Source organism: Dendronephthya gigantea, unplaced genomic scaffold (genome assembly GCF_004324835.1).
Source record: "Dendronephthya gigantea isolate DGI-Jeju-01 unplaced genomic scaffold, DenGig_1.0 000001F, whole genome shotgun sequence".
NCBI lineage: Eukaryota > Metazoa > Cnidaria > Anthozoa > Malacalcyonacea > Nephtheidae > Dendronephthya > Dendronephthya gigantea.
Window position 1 is genome coordinate 3,717,760 of NW_021163011.1, and position 17,276 is coordinate 3,735,035.

The following is a 17,276-nucleotide window of genomic DNA, read 5'->3' on the forward strand; positions in this document are numbered from 1 at the left end:
GTGATTAGATAAAATCGATTTGAATCTGAATTGAATGTTAATAAGCCCTTTCCCAATCGAGCAGGGTACTGGGTCTAGTCGCGAACCGCAAAGCATCTATGGACTGTCTGGAGGGACAAATCATTTCAGACTTATATTTCCTGTCCCTCCAAACAGTCCATAGATGCTTTGCGGTTGGCGACTAGACCCAGTGCCCTGCTCGATTGGGGAATGACTAATCGCTGAATAAATTCAAAAGCAAATTTGGCATATAGACACTTCAGGAGCAGGTGGCGTTTGGCTTGTCAAAGTAGTGTTTTTGTCAATTCCTGATCGACCTTCCAGCTGATAAGCTTTAATCACGTGCACAAATTAATTTAAACGGTATAAGCCGGATACTCTAGCGCTGTTTTTCAACCGGCTGTTTTTTCCTGTCGCTAAACATGTAAATTGAGTGAACAAGGTATATTTTTGAAGATATGAAGTATTTTACCTTCACCCTTCGTTGTCCAAACACACTGGCATCATGCCTCCCCCCAAATAAATTTAGTACGCCTGTGTCACAGACCCAGTGGTCACAGACATCACAGATCCTAAAAGCCTGATCGCAGGTTACAGATCCTAAATTCCTTATGCTAATTACTCATCTCATCCTATGTTCGAAGCACTGCGTATACTGCGTATGTAATATTATGAAGCACCCACAGCACCGACTGAAACTGTTAAAAGACGGGTATGGCTTTCCATATAGAGGGGTGTATCTCCTCTAATTTTTCGGCCCTGGTGAAATCTTACTTGAGACCCGCGACAATTATCAGATGTATTCTTATAATTTGCTTTTCTAATCAACTCAATCTACACGAGCCCAAAACTCATGAAACAAGACGCCGTTCTGGCGTTAACTCCGGCGCACGTGCCAGTCTTCAATATAGAGCTTCTGAACATAAACAATACAGTTCGCGTATTGTTTCGCATACATATTCGCATTTAGATGCCTTGCGAACCTAAATGTTCGATCGCAAAATTCAGAAGCACATCGCAGTATAGAAGTTCAATTGTTCAAAAATGTAAATAAACCGCATGATACATTCGCTTCGTCTTACACTTTGCCTTTGGAATTCGCGCTTATATATAGTTGTATTAAATCTTCGATCCTGTGCAAACTACGCGACGTGTCAACGCGCCCATACACGACCACATCATCTTGTTAAACGGCGAAATAGCAGCGATATTATTAAAATAGGACCGAGTCTACATGTATTAAATATATTCTTACCCCAATTCAATCTAAACTTAATCGAACAGCATAAAAAGAACGGTTTATTTGTTCCTCTTGGAGGAATTGCCATATCATGCGAGCGAAATCGAATCGCGCATTGGAAAATTAGCCAAAGCTGTGCACCACAACTCTTGGGAGATAAGACTGGGACGTAGATAAATACGATCACATACACTATTCAAATACTAGTATATTTCGCGCCATTACAGACTTGCGACGACGAAAAATAATAAAAAAAAAAATAAAAAAAAAAAAACAAAAACAAAACAAAACCGGGGCGAATTTTCAACTCCGTCGCTGACGCCGGAGTAATGATAAATAACGTACGATTGTCGGCATTCGTTCCTCTTTACTGATAAATAAATGAGGTAAGAAACTCAGCAAGCGCCGTGGTTAGTCCGTAGGACAATTCTCACAAACAGCCAGCAATCAGCGTGCGTCTACAAATCTTTTAGAATTCAGTTGGCAGGTGTTCCATCTAGCATTATGTATAATTATGTAGCCCTGGCACTGAATGTCTGGGTAGGTCCCGTTCTTCTCAAAATATAAATTATTTGGGAAGATTACGAATGTCTTAAACCCAAAATAGGGCGACGTGCTTTCTAGTTGCCATGCAGATAACGTTTTTGCGTGTAACTATCTACAAAATCAACAAATGTCATAGTGAGATGTTATTGTCATTCAAACACTTATAAAGTATGCAAATTGCTAGATATTTGCTTATTTCCCGTTTACATTTCACATATTGCAATAAAAACGAATATATCGAATGAACTTTAGGAGACAACAAGTCTGTTGTTTTAAAATCTTTCTTGATTCTGTACTGGGCCCGTGGGCCGTTGGACCGGTAATAGTGTGTTATATCGTGATCGTGCGAGCTCGAAAACACGAAAATAATCCGGTAAAATATCCGGTAATCGTATCGCGGATGTGGCCACGCAGCGCGAGGTTTGTAATGTGAAGACTAGTACGAGCATTTACCTTGTTCAGCATTTCTCGCGCTGTTCATTTCAGACGGCGAGTAGACATTTGACAGCCGATCGCGAAGTGATGTTGTTTAGTCCGTTGGGAAATGAAAGGTGGTAGCTTAATTCCGTGTCAATTTGTCTTCCTACTGGGCCTAGCTGTTCTTAGATTTCGTTTTTGTGTCGGATATGCTCAATCTGTGGAGTAAGTAGCGCACACACATACACACACTATAAACACACATGAAGGCGCTGTTTGCTGTTTGCTGCTATTTAAATTTGGATTACAGTATTTGAACTTGTATTTCTTTTAACAACAGTATCACGTTTGTATTTCCAGCGTTGAAGAGATTGCACACAGCATTGGAGCAAAGATTCACGAATTTTCTGTTCGTTCAACTGGTTCTACAGCTGTAAAAAAGGTATAAACTCTGAGTATTAAAAATCATAAGTGTCATGCGTTTATATATTAACTTTGCCGGTCATTTATAGACAGAATGGCAAATACAGTACAAATATATTTTTTAAAAAATCTCACCAAGCGACACGCATTTAAATATAGTGAGAAATGCATGAACGACTTTAAAGCTTTCTTCCGTGCAATTCATATATATTTGCACTTTTAGGAATTGGAAATGTTAGGGTTGACTGCGAGAGACAACAACGGGACAAGAGTTGTGAAAGAAGTCAGCGAAAAGATGCATAGCTATTTCAATAAAAAAATCGATTCTTTGCGGGTACGTAGCCATTTATATACGCTGCAGTAAATTTTTGTTGCCGGAAACAAACATGACAATCTCCTGCCAGCTGTTTGAAAACCGGCCTGATTGTCGAATCGAGGTTGAAGTTAGCAGTATACATCTGTTAAAAACACAAGCTTTAAAGTTGTAAAAGCTTGTCGCTTGTTTATTTAAATATTCTACCCATTCTCTGTTGGGTTGAAAACTTCCATTGGCTTTTAATTTATTTTTATTAAAATGTTACATTCTGAAGTAATATCGGCACCATTCACTGATTTAATTTGAAATTTGTATTCATATTAAAAGATTCTTTGCATTATTTGACATCGAAAATATGAAAACTTCAATACCTGCACAATTGTTTTTACTGATAAAACGAGATCTTATTACATTTGAATAAACTTTTAAAAATTATCCCTCAAATAAGTAACTTTTAGCTCTACATTATTATTAATAAATTATTATGTTTCCTAAATTTGCACAAAGTGTTCGGTTATTAATATTTATGTTGTGATATAACCGAAGTCATTGATCTGGAAATAGCTCCCGATGATGCATCATTGACGCAATTAGTTTCACATATGCATGAATATCAGAATATGGGAATTTGAAAATCAAGTCAAATAAATCAGTATACTTTGGTTTTAATATGTCTAGACAATCAGAAATATTTCATTTTAGAGGAGCCTGGTATAACTTTTCATAACAACCTTCTTAATTTCCTTTTAATTAAAATGCCTGCAAACTTAAAAAATTAAAAGTTAAAGAAATTAGAGATAAAATATTTTAAGAAACAAATGTTTTTCACATTATTTACTAAGAAGTTATCAATTCTTAGGTTTTCATCTGATATAATTTGCTTAATGCCTAAAAATCAATTGGTCCCTAACTCTCAGCATTTTAGTAATTAGTTCAGAATTATTTAAATACAGTGAATTCTAGATACAGTATGTATAATTATAAGATCCAGTATTTTCCCCTTTGACAATGAAAACTATAGCCCTTGATACATCTAGATTGCGCATTGTTTACTTCACAGTTTTTTATACACACAGCAATTTGAGTAGTGTTTGTTTGTAGATGCAAGATAGGTTTGCTTGTCACATAAATTTTACATGCCATTTCAGGCAATATTGGCCTGCAAGATGTTCCCACTCTTTGTCTTGTTAAATGTTTTTGCATAATTCATATTTAGAGATCCCCAAAGCTGTACTAATTAGTTACCAATGCCGAAATTATGATAATTTAGGCTTACAGAATGCCAGATGATATATATAAGTGTATTAATGCAGGTTGAATGGAGACAAGAAAGCACTACTCATCAGATAGGCAAATTTTAATTCAATTGGGTGGAAGTGTTTTTGAAGTTATCTTGTACAGAAGTAAATGAAGAAACAAAAATTTAATATTATTTAATAAAATTTAAAAATTTAATTACACACAATTTTAATGGAAGGCTTACACAATCCGGAAAAGTAAATATTAATCACCAGCGGATTTTCCAGTATCTGTTTCACTGTTCCCGATCTGTTTTACTTCCACTTCTGCTGTCTTGATTACCTTAAGGATAGAATGCCAATTGCTTTATAGTGCCTTAATCATGATACAACTTGAATGTAATTTTGTAGCTATATAGATATAAAAGGCATGAATAAGAGCAACATCGGTTAGGCTTGTGAGCTATCTCCATTTAATTATTCCTCCCGGGCAGCAAACTAATAAATTCCTATTAAGATTTTTTGTGTAAGGTTTTATACTAAGGTAATTATCTGTCCTTTGTGTGAAGGTAATTGCCATTTATATTTTTGCTGTTGTTACATAATATAATCTTTAGACTTATTTGTAACCAAGCATTATACATTTTTTGGGTCCAGCTGGTGCACTTCAACATATCTCAGGCCTTAAGCCAGATGGTTTCACTATGTCTATGACCATATTAACACTCTGAGTCTCTCTAGCAGGGTGCACTGCAGTATGACAATACGTATGACAATGACAATATATATCTATGCGCTTTTTATCATAGCCAAAACATCATCATATTAAAACAAAAAAAATGCATGCATACTGCGATTTTATGTGCGATTTTCTCTTTTTGATGGATCCGAAAGAGTCAATTAGTTATGAATGTTCGTAGGAGCTCGTACACACCAGAACATTCTTAACTTGAAATCTCACGTAAAATCGCTGAAAAAATCACAAGTGTAAACGGGCCTTTAGGTGCCTATGCTATGAAAAGATGAATGATATATATTTTAGGTGTCAGACCATGAATTGAAATTTGGGCATAGAAAAATGACAATAAGACGGCCAATAAACACAAGTAAATTACAACTTGCGTGAGAAAACGATTAGCTCTTTGATTTGCATGGTTTATTCCGTTTGGCTGTTTTAGGAAGCCAAACCCTTTGTGCAGGGCTTCTAGAGATAATTTGCATATAGCTGTCCTGAAAAAAATAAAAGGACTAAAATATGCTTTGACTAATGACTAACTTTTCTCCACTCTCCAGGAGGGCGATGTTGAAAAAATTTTCTCGAAATGTTGAAACTCAACTTTTTGATGATCAATTATTAATATTAAGCTCAACTTTTTGATCATCAATTATTAATAATAAGTTTATATAATGCAAGAGGAGTTTTGAAATATTATTTAGCTACGTACCACCTGCATTAGTGACTATATAAATATAAATGCATGTGTCAGGCCATGTTTTAAATGTAAATATTGATGTAGCCCGCATACGATTTCACGTGCTCAATATAAGACCGTGAAAGGCGTGAAAAATAGCTTTCATAAAAAATAGCATAAAACTTCGATTGCATGATGAAAATTTTATTAGGGAAGCCCATTTTTAAAGTGCTTTAAAGTATATTTTAAAAATGCTAGAGTATATTTTTACATAATTATGGTTAATTGCATGCATGTCAAGATCAATCTATACCGTTGATGGGATGCCTCGCTATATGCTCGTCTAAACTGATTTCAATTGGAAAGATGACGACAAATTTACATCAGGAAAATTTTCGTGTATGTTCCATATGTTAATTTGTTTTAATGGCGGATACACCCCATTAAAACTCTCATGCTGATATTATCGCGAGATTTGCGAAAGCCAACTCCTATTTGGCCATAGTTAAGTTATTTCATCAACGACATATAGCGATAATATCAGGCTGACATTTTCAATGACGTATTAGACGTTATTAGACGTTATTAGACCATTATCTGTATGCATACAGCACACACGGAAAACGAGATATACATATATATACAATAAGTATACAGATATGAGAATATATATATGTCATGTCATCAAATATATCGGACATCACATGTATTTCCGTTGCATTTGTTTACGAGAGCGTTTAATTACACTTGGTTGAAGCATGCCACAAGGGAAAACATTCTGCATGTTGTCCATACTCATAACCTCTAATGGCCGTATGTATGTGTGCATACCTGGGTAAGCATTTTGTGATTACCGTAACGCTTTCGGCTGTTGCCCATTTTTAAAGTAACTACATTTTTTTATTAGTTTTTAAAATTTATTTTTAAATTTGCATGTTTTTTCCAGAATCTAGTCGCAAAAATCGAAGAGGTGCAAGACACTTATAAATATGACGAGAATATCGAGGTTTGCTTAAAATTATTCTTGTTCATTTGGACATATTTCAACGCTTCCATGCCTTGACTTTGCATGATGGCTAGATCTTACTGTATGACCGGGTACTTAACCGAACATGGACAAAAATGCTATTTGATTGCGTGTTTTTAGCCATTTGATTATCTTGACGTGAAAGACCCGGCAAGTTTGGCCCAGCATAATCTTACCTACAATCCAGTGTTTCAGTTAAACATCTCATATAAGATCAGTGGAATTCATGTCCCTACGGATATTTATGAAAAAGGTGAGATTTCGGTTCTCCGCTTCCCGGAGAAACTGCACTGAATGGAAATATATATGTGAATATTAGTCAACTACATGCATTATCAGGCTATTGTTAAACAGGCCGTGCATGATAGTAATTGAACGCCTAATGTTTTTACATTTTAAAACATGCGAAACTTGGCCATTTTTTAAAACAATCTTATCAATAAAGAAATATTTTGTTTGGAAATATCCAATTATCATGGACAATCATACAATTTCTTCGTTTTTACAAATTTTTTCCAGTGTTACAATCCAAGTGATCTCGCGCTTATATTTTAACCATTAGCGCTCAGAAGGCTTGTCCAATAAAAAATCCATTCTGCAGTATTAATCGATTATATCTTTTATTATTCTCTATGAAACTAGGCGAATTAATTTCGTGATTATGTTTAGTTATAAGAACTATAGCTCTGACATTAATTTAAAACCGTAATAAAGTACATACATATATCACTCCGAGAAGTGGATTTTTTTGACAACTAGTCCCAGACCTTTCCCTCCCTTTCAGACCACTTGGATGTGATGCACTAAAGCTTCTGTCGGTTTTATTGTCTGTAAAACACTATGATCGATCAAAGGCTTATATAGGCTTATATTAAGGATTATAAGGTTTATTATATGATCGTGATTCTGTTCATCCTTAGCTCCAGAAATTTTAAATGTGATTAAATGGACCGAAGCATTAGACGAAGTCTTCAGGAACAACACCAAGGATGACGATAGTTTAAAATGGCAACATTTTGGAAGTGAAACTGGAGTTCTTCGAACATACCCAGGTATGAATCACACACGATAATGAAAGGAGGAGGCCATGGATGGCCGGGAGATACTCTAATAAGTGTAAAACATTTTAAACATTTCAGTTTTGAGATTCGTATTTTGGTGAACAGGCTGAGACTTGATTGTTGTCTATAACTGCTGAAATTTATCTATATATCAAGCCTGTCGGAACGAGATTTGGATTGGGCCCCTTTTTCGGGTGGGTGTGGTCCCACATTGCAGCACATTGGATTTAGTTTCATTGCGAAATAAATCCTTGTACAGCAAGTTAAAAGGTTTTCTCTTCCCATTAGTTCATTGTCATTAGCTCTCTTCATGGCTTCCCTTCGTAATCCTGTATTTAGAAATATGGTAAATAAAACTACATCAATACACCCTGTTGCATGGTCGAACCACTAAGTTCTGAGGCGTTGCATTTCTAACTATATATTTTTCTTATAGGTGCTAGTTTTGATGTGGGACCGAAAGGAATTGATCTTTACGATGTTAGGAAACGACCATGGTATACTTTTCTTATAGATTTGTCGCGAGATTAAATCATCCATATTGTAAGACGTTTTACTGTTGAATTGCGCCAGGACAGGAGAGTTTGTATTGAAAATTTGTTTTTTTCACAGGTACATTCATGGTTCAGCATCACCAAAATCAGTTGTCATTATTGTGGACAGGTAAATTTCACGAAACTTGATTTTAGAAATACAACATTAATAAACCCCTCCTGAAATATAGCAAATTTCACTCGCAAGTAATTCGCGATATAATCCTCTATAATAATGCTCTGACAAATCATTGCTTTGACATGCAATCATGTCTCTTACTTCAATATGATTAAGTACAGTATATGCGCTGGGGAAAAATATTCATTGCACGCAAGTCTTTATTTTCTATTACAGTAGTGGCAGTATGTATGGCAGGCCATTGTTGATAGCAAGACTAGCTGTATCTGAACTTATTGACACGTTTTCCGAAAATGACTTCTTTAATGTTATTTGGGTACGTCCAAAGCGATGTTATTTTTTCTGTAATGCTAACTTTTTCTCATCTACAGCCCTTATACAGTTTAAATAAACACACTAGTATTGTGGCATATATAAATGGAAAGGGATATTTGTTAAAAGCCATTTTCATTTGTTTTCTCTCTTTCTAGTTTAATATTGAAGTTAACTACTTGGCATGTGGGAAGAAATTTGTTCAAGCAACCTCACAAAATAGAGAAGTAATTTTTATATTTTTTGCACTTTTTTTAAACGTGATCAAGCATGGTCTGCATGGTTGGGTAAGTTGTAATGTTATTTATGTTTAGTACTACAAGAACAAGTTGAAAGAAATTGAGGCTAGCTATGTTGCTTCGTGGCCAAAAGCCTACGAGGCGGCGTTTAAAATGTTTGAGGTAAGCCTATATACATAATGTTTGTTCATCGTTTGGATGCATGACTGATTCATTACAACGTGTCTCCAGTATCTATGCAATCGACCGTCCAGAGTTATGGCGGGTAAACCAGTGTAGCGTAAAATATTGCCAGGTAATGATGCGAGCCAATGAACTGTATCATAGTTTTCACATATAACAACAGAACTAGTACTGTGCTGAACAAGATACATGCACTATTCATCCACATGCAGAAAACTTTCTTGACGTTGTTGTGCTCGTTTGTCTGCTAGTTATTTTGTTCATGGATGATTGACATCATGTCTATATGAAATATTCAACGTCTTTGATTGGCTGTTTTTTAAGCCGAAGGATGTGGGTGCTGGTTGTCAAAAAGTAATGGCTGTTTTTACAGATGGACCAACAGAACGAGCTGAGGGTGTTTTTGAAACTTACAACAGCAAAAAAGAGGTTTGGTTATTCAATTTTATGTGATGCATTGCATGTGAATATGTATAAACATGTTATATAGTGTGTGTTTACACAAAACATAATACCCAGCAAACACAATATCTGGTGTAATCAGTAATGCCCAGGCAATCTAGGTCCAAGTACTTTTTTAGTTCACAAAATCGTGTCTATTTTAATATTTTTATTAGCTTCCGGTTTAATTGTAATTGGTTTTCTAAAATTAGGAGAATGATATGTGAATCATTCTGTAATAATATTGTTAAGGTCCGTGTGTTTACATATGCTGTTGGTCCTCCAGCACACAGTGTAGAAGCTTTAAGATCAATTGCTTGTGACAACAGAGGTAAAGTATACAAAGCCTGTAATATTCCTGTTTTCCATATATTATTACTTCACATGCTCCATATGTACCCGATTTTTACTTTCGAAAACCTCGAACTGTGAGGCCTTTACACAATTTCCATGTTCGGGAAATCGAATTTCTGGCAGTCCTATGTTGTTTAGACTTATCTAAGTTCTCAACCTCTAAAGCTTTATTTCGATCTCGAATTATATTTTCATTCAAGGTTTTTTCTACCGTATACCTGGCGTGGGATCAGTAAGAGATGTGGTAAAGGTTCGTATATTTTACCAAGTGAAGAATTGATGTTTTCAATTTTCATTTTTGATCGTAAAAAAGTGAAAAAATGAAGAAGAAATCAAGTATTACAAATTTTTTTAGTGCAAGATTGAGAGTACCTTGACATTTTTCTGATTGCAATTCAAAAACCTCCAAACTACCCCCAAAAACGTGAATTACATATATATTAATTAATACACTAATTACATACATTAATTAATTACAAAGACACTCATTTTGCATATTCACTCAACTCTCACTCGATCACTTCACTAAATAATCGAACATACATAAAAAAGTCCATTACGCTGTTGATTTTAATCGGTTTATTTTAAGTGGTTGGTTTTGTTTATCATTAAGGGCTATGTGACTGTATTAAGTCGACCAATGGCAAAAGAAAAAGAACATAAACCTGTTTGGAGTAGTGTATACGTCGATTCCGGGGTAAGTTAAAATGTTGAATACTGTTTTCTTTTTGGAATTCTTGCCCAACATCATTCTTCACTTTGCACCGACGAGAAAGGTATAGTCAGCCATCCAACTGAGTTCAGTGTCAAGCTGCCTCGCTTGCATGATGATCATATTTTTTGTCTTTCAGCCTCTAGGGATGATGATAACTGGAACTCTCCCAGCATTTGGACGAACAAACAAAACAGTAAGCATAAAAACTAATTGCAGGCAATCTCGTCATGCATACAGTATCTCTATTTTATACTGTGGTTTTTCTTTCACTGTTTAAAGGGTGGTCGTGAAATACTCGGTGTGGTTGGAACGGATGTTACTTTGAAAGATATCGATGAAATGTCATCATCGTTATTAACATCGGTATGCCTATTTTAACAGTCATTATATGAATTTTTTTGCCTGATAATTTAAAACTTCGTACCCAGGGTTATAATTTCTTACTCCAAAAGTTGGGAGGTTATCTCCTTTCATTGTTCACGTTTCACAACTGCCCAAAATGTGTGGAAATGTTCCAGCATGTTTTAGCTGCGAAATTTTCTAGCATGCTTTGATTACCCATGCAACGCTAATCTAAAATTATGCTTTTCTAACGTGTAACGTTTTATGAGATGTTGTGTCATGATATTTACATTCAGCTTGGTGATGATGGTTATCTCTTCGTGATCAGTAACAACGGCCACGTTATTAAACACCCGGCATTTGAAACACACGTAAGTACAGTCTTCATAAGAGATGTTTTCATATCGCTACATGCTGGCCCGGTAAAAGCATACAAGACTGCATGAACAAGTCTTGTTTTTGTAGCTTAACAAAGATATATCCAACTTTGCTTCTATTTTCTCTTAGCGTGGTTACCTGCCAGACCCACCTGATGTGTATATTTCAGACATTGAGTACACTTGGGATGTTAACAGTACTTCACCGGATAAGGTGATCATTTATAGGATATTTCTGTATATAAATTTCCCAAAGTCCTGGATTAAGCCAACGTAAATCCTTCATTGAAGAGACAAGAAGAATGGCAACATTTATTTTATAGACAGAAAACATAACACATTATAAGACATTGTTGCGTCCAGAAAACGCTATTTAAATAAGATATGGCTTCTTTAGTGTAATTAATTACAAAGCGCCACCCAGGCTATCTCTTTCTCCAATATATCATTTCAAGTATACTCAAAAATAGTAAAATTTGTGCATAGTTACGTAAGAATATGCTTGATACGAAGGAAGGCGAAGTAGGAACGATGACTTTTGACGCTGCAATGTTCTCAAGTGATGAGGTAAGGTGCTGTTTCATCATTGCACAGACCAGTTAAGGAATGCAGAACAGTGTTTCTGCACATATGAATGTGTCGAATACATTTCACAAAGACGTGCACAAGTCGAGTGTAACTTCTAATCTCAACTTTCCATATCATCTCAAAAGTGATTGTTTTACAGCTAAAATTACGAGTGACGAAAAGGAATATGAAGTATTGTTATACAAAAATTAAAGACGCTCCTGTCTGGTATGTTTTGTTCACTTCAGTTTATTATACTTTTGTTTCGCCCGTTTTTTCATTGTTTCAACCACTGCTTGTTCTCTCTTCGTGGTTTCTTGAATACTGCACGCAATAAGCTTAGGTCCCCTCAGTTTGGCATAAATTTTAAGACAGTTACTGTTTTATTGTAGGGCTGGTATTGCATTCCCTTCCAAAACTGTTGAAATAGTGCCAGGTAGCTATATGCAATACAAAACATCGGATCGTGTGAAGCCGCTGTCATCTCTTTGGCTGAGTGATATAATTTCCATGAGTGGTATGATCTCAATACTTTTTCTTATAGGTGACCCAAAAATAATGGAAACGGTGATCAAATATTTACTAGATTATTGGCAGAAAAATGTGCCTGGGTGAGTCTTTTTAAGTACGCAGTTTTCATTCTGTACATACATATACAGTAATAGGTACAAAAAAGATCGAGGCTTTTTCTTTATCGCGGTCAGAGTGATAGAGGCAATTAATGCACTGCATTGCGGTAATAATTATTGTATGCTGTTGCCATTCGGTAAATGAAAACGAACGCAAATGCCACTATCTTTGCACGATGATCATTAATATATTCTGAAGGCGTAATTTGAAATATGACATCCACATCCCGTGCTAATATACACGCAGGAAACCAATCATGATCGACTTTAGATCATACACCCAGTATTTCCGCTGTGCCTGTGAATTTTAATGCGATACCGCTGACCGTGAATTTTAATGCTAGCAACGTAGCCTAAAACGGTGAGTTAAAATTTAATCAGGATCAGCGGCACTTGCCAAACTTCAGCAGACGCTATACGACCGGCTTAACCGACCAGCTACAATATGCCAAGGTTAATTGTATGTCTTATTGAATTGACAGAGACGTGGAAACATTTGTTAAAATGTATGATGGTTCTTTTAACATTTCAAAGTAAGTATACTGTATGTGTCTAAGTATACTGTATGATCTCAATAATTATCCTGAATTAGTAGGGTTATGGTTAATTTTTGTTTTGTGTACAAAAACAGTAATTTTAGCAGTAATAGTACAGCACCCGTTCGTTTGTGGTTTGCTAATAATATGTTGCAAAACAAGCTGTAGTCGTTAAGTTTAAGTACGAGATCAATAAATCTCGAGTTGAAACTCCGACATTTACTCGGAAATTGGCGCGAAAATGACTAACCAGCCACAGCGATTATAAAGTCTGGCAATAAACGCAGAGTATGCATATTGCGCCTTGCGCGTGCATGCAGTAATATTTCTTGTGTGTTAATTCATTTAGACCTGATTCAGTCTTTACACCAGAAAAGAAAATCATTGGTCGTGTTGATAATTATCCTAACGATATAACTATATTAACTGTGCCTTATAATTCAGGTATTCTTTTGATATATAGTTCTTTCAATGCATGGTTTCCAACCCCGTACCATGCAAGGGTCTTTCGTAGAGAACGTGCCCTGCGACGGAAGTTGGCATGGTCCTTGTGTTTTTCCAATCGTGATATAGTTCTTAGAATGGTGTGCATGCATGTGCAAAGCCAAATAATTTGTATATGATTGCTATAAATGTTGAGCAGCGAAAGTCAATCGAAATTTTAAAAAGTCAATCAAAATTTTCATCGGATAGATCGACCTTACCCATTTTTTAAATACTTTAAGACCTGCGTGAATCATTTGCAAGTATTTTCTTGCACTTTGCCATAAATCTGGCGAAGCATGATGGCCTTCATTGTTGAATATTAAAAATTTATAGGGAAAGGAAGCGCTGAAGATGTAAAAGTAACTGGCTACAGAAAGATGGCTACCAATGTTTCAGGAACCTTTGTAACTGTCGGAGGTGAGCTCACTGTGATGTGATTGGGCATGCGTGATCACTGTGATTAAACACGCGCGTGCATGCATGGTTGGTTTAGGCATAGTTATACACAAGCTTTTATCATGAAAATTGATACACCGCATGTATAGCCTAAATGAAATTTAATTGTGATAACTTAATTCTACCTTGTAGTTGTTGGTTTTACCATGAATCATTCGCAGTTTCAAAATGATTTTTTTACCGACGCATCAGTTCAGGTAGTTATGGAGCATGGATGTATCAGTGAAGTTAACTTACTTACTTACTTAGCACTAAGGCTCTTGTTTTTTATTTAAGGATATATAGGATTAGAGTATTATAAATTTTAGGTCTAAACCTGGAAGGTTGCAAAAAATACAACCCCGGCATTCAACTGCTAGCTAAGTTTAGAGACTGTATATACCTGTAAACATATTTCAAAAATGCATGAAAACCGGTCGATTATAGAAAAACCTGTCATGCCTAATACGAGTGTGACAGACTTTCTGTAATTTAGGGAATTAGTCAACTCTGCAATGCGACAGATGACAAGGTACAGAGATCAACTGTTAAGTTTTTTTAACCTCGTAGCCATTTCATTCACTATTAATTCGTCAACCATCTGCGAAATAGGGAGTGAATTATAATTTTAAATATTTTTGATACCCCAAATCATTGTGTCTACACAACAACTAACGCGAAGTTCTTTGTTTGTTTTTTGTTGTTGTGTTATTAATTAACAACGCGAAAATGTTTTACAACTACAGAACGTTTTTACCCAATTTATCTTTCTTTCTTGTAGGAGGAAAGTTATTATTGCTATCTCCTCGATGAGAATGCTTTTGTAGTCGCAGCCAGTGTAGACTCTGAGGTAATTGTGTATAATTTTTTTCTTTTGATTTTTACATTATATACCCCCTTTGACTGACGTCATCCTTATTTAACGTCATCTTTATCGGTCGTTTTTGAAAGATTTTTTCGAGCCAAGAATTTTCGAGTCCAGTAAAGTCTTGTCCTAAAGAATGTTCCCACATGTCACAGAATTTCACGGAATTATTCGGTGTGTTTTGAAAATGTGCCATTAATCATCAACGTCAAGGCAATGTTTGTGTTTATCTGTTTTAGAGAGTAACTGGACAATTCTTTGGGAGTGTTAATAGTAAAGTTATGAAACAACTGACAGAAGGCGACACACTCATCTATGAACGGTAATGATACATGTATAAAATAGAAATTGGATAGTCTAGATGTAAATTAGTTCAATATTCACCAGCAATTACAAAATGATACGATACTTTAATTTTGCACGATTAAAATAATATTAAATTCACTCTGGATATTTTATAATTAGAATTGTAAAAACTGACCCTCAGGGTAGCTGTTTGGATCCATCTTCTGGTTCGGGTAGCTCAGCTCCATTTCTGCGACCATTTTTCTCCGGTACATCATACATCAAATGGTGCTTCGCTAAGGCTGTATGGTAAGTTACGCAAGTTGGACGTGTATTGATTGTTGCATTGAAAATTATTCATGCATGTTCATTAATTCTATATATTGATTATAATATTTAATAGTTAGCTTGTATTTCATATTGGTAAGTTGCTCATTATAGGTGGCTTCTGCTCCCAGTCTGCAATCTTTTCATTACTTTTTTCTTTAACCACAGGTTTGTTGCTAATTTGAATGTTTACAAGTAAGTTAACTTTGTTCCATGTAGTCGTGTTGTTCCGTATGTCACGCTTCTATGTATGTCATCATAAATTATTTTTCTTCGACTTTTGCAGTTGGATCTATGGCAGTCCAATGGCCGTCTCAGGTACCTTTGATTGTTAAATGTACATGAAGAAAATTTCCATTCGCATTTTTTTTCTAAAATGTTTTGCTAAATTTAAGAAGCTATATTTTTTTAAGCTTTGCAGTTCTAAAAGTATCTTTCAGTTCATTTTGAGGGTTTTTCGCTTTTCTCGTTCCCACATTATTGACATGTTTCCACGTCTTGTGTTTTGTGTAATAACGACCATTTTAACATATGTTAATGTTAGCTGAAGCGACAGAAATTGAAAAACCTGCAAACAGGACCTGTATTATGAAAATGACTGCGTACTACTCAGAAGTTAACAACGAGAATACAACGAAACAGGGTGAGTTTTAATCAGTTCAATTACTGGCCTTGAACGGAATTTAATCTCTACCAAAACAATATTTAATGCATTGAAATTTCCAGGAAGCCATTCCATAGGATAGAGACCCGGAGCCTGTTCGAATGCGGGGGGAGGGCAGGAACAGAGCTTAATACAAAGTTTATGCGATAATTAATTTTTTGCCTGAAAATAACTATAATTGTAATAGAGCGATAGAAAAAACAGCTTTCATACAAAATGAAATGTACATGTCTCTTTATAAAAGGTCTAAATCGCTAAAGAGGAAAAAAGACGAAAGGGAATTGGCAGAAATTCAGTTGTTTTTTGCTTCATCTCTTCTCTCAAATTTTAGGTTACGCAAACTGTGATGTCAGTTGTAATAGCAATTCATGTCGACGATCATTTGTCATATCTAAAGTTCCAAAAACAAACCTCTATTTTGTTTTTGTCGATGGCCTTTGCCCGTCGAGTGGTCAGAGTTATTCTGATGGTGTTCCTGGAGTACATCAAGAAGATATCCTTTACATTTAACCATTAAGAACTTTGAGTTGTTCTTCTATACATGTGCTTTAATATTAATTAAACTTAAATTTGTGAATATTTATTGTATCCATGACTATGCTCAAAGATGATAAGTGATGCTGAAAAGGAGGAATCAGTTTGTTTCAAAGATCCCCACCGGAAAACCATCCCAAGGTGCTATAAATCCGACGATCCGGTAAGTTTGTATACTTATATAAATAATATTTTTTGGACAGCAAACGCTTGTAGTGTAACTAAAAACTGTGGAAGTTGAAGTTGCATTTGCTATTTATATACTTATAAATTTCTCTTTCACAGGAATCCAACTATCCTTGTGGTCGATCAAGCGTGATATCTGTCTCAATATTTCTCTTTATTTTAACGCTTTTAAGTTCTTTTTGCCTTTTACATTTGTGAATATTGTAAATATCAGAACTAACAGTCACGAATGGGCAGGGTGCTTTTCTGTTGATTTCTACACTGACACTGTTGCCCAGGAGGTATATAATAATATTAAGTATTAACATGGAATAAATTTTAAACCTATTTTATTTCTGGCGACATAATATGAGAAATGGTTTTGTAAAATAGGTATATTCAATATATTTATTTATAATAAGATGATTGCCATCTATCCGGACTATTAAAATTTGGTCAAATGTGCAA

At 35.3% G+C, this 17,276-nt stretch overlaps 1 protein-coding gene across 1 annotated transcript; it reads left to right on the forward strand.

Moving 5' to 3' along the window:
* The first annotated feature begins 2,191 nt into the window (after positions 1-2,191).
* On the forward strand, positions 2,192-17,267 carry LOC114524409 (voltage-dependent calcium channel subunit alpha-2/delta-2-like). The gene is made up of 37 exons (XM_028545474.1): positions 2,192-2,428; positions 2,564-2,645; positions 2,850-2,960; positions 6,539-6,598; positions 6,740-6,872; positions 7,540-7,671; positions 8,117-8,177; positions 8,293-8,343; positions 8,569-8,668; positions 8,823-8,891; positions 8,979-9,065; positions 9,411-9,515; positions 9,780-9,858; positions 10,082-10,131; positions 10,495-10,578; positions 10,733-10,789; positions 10,876-10,959; positions 11,235-11,309; positions 11,446-11,529; positions 11,802-11,882; positions 12,043-12,110; positions 12,275-12,318; positions 12,427-12,493; positions 12,994-13,044; positions 13,397-13,491; positions 13,867-13,950; positions 14,122-14,186; positions 14,465-14,500; positions 14,750-14,818; positions 15,073-15,155; positions 15,299-15,427; positions 15,614-15,640; positions 15,732-15,763; positions 15,990-16,088; positions 16,441-16,602; positions 16,715-16,806; positions 16,929-17,267. Exons 1-37 carry the CDS (start codon positions 2,331-2,333, stop codon positions 17,025-17,027), a joined length of 2,985 nt encoding a protein of 994 aa, XP_028401275.1. The 5' UTR covers positions 2,192-2,330; the 3' UTR covers positions 17,028-17,267.
* The last annotated feature ends 9 nt before the right edge of the window (positions 17,268-17,276 follow it).

Coding starts and splice junctions, on each gene's coding strand:
- LOC114524409 (XM_028545474.1), top strand. CDS start 2,331: ATGAAAGGTGGTAGCTTAATTCCGTGTCAATTTGTCTTCCTACTGGGC. Junction 9,859..10,081: donor AATTGCTTGTGACAACAGAG/GTAAAGTATACA, acceptor TTTTCATTCAAG/GTTTTTTCTACCGTATACCT. Junction 13,951..14,121: donor AACCTTTGTAACTGTCGGAG/GTGAGCTCACTG, acceptor TCTACCTTGTAG/TTGTTGGTTTTACCATGAAT.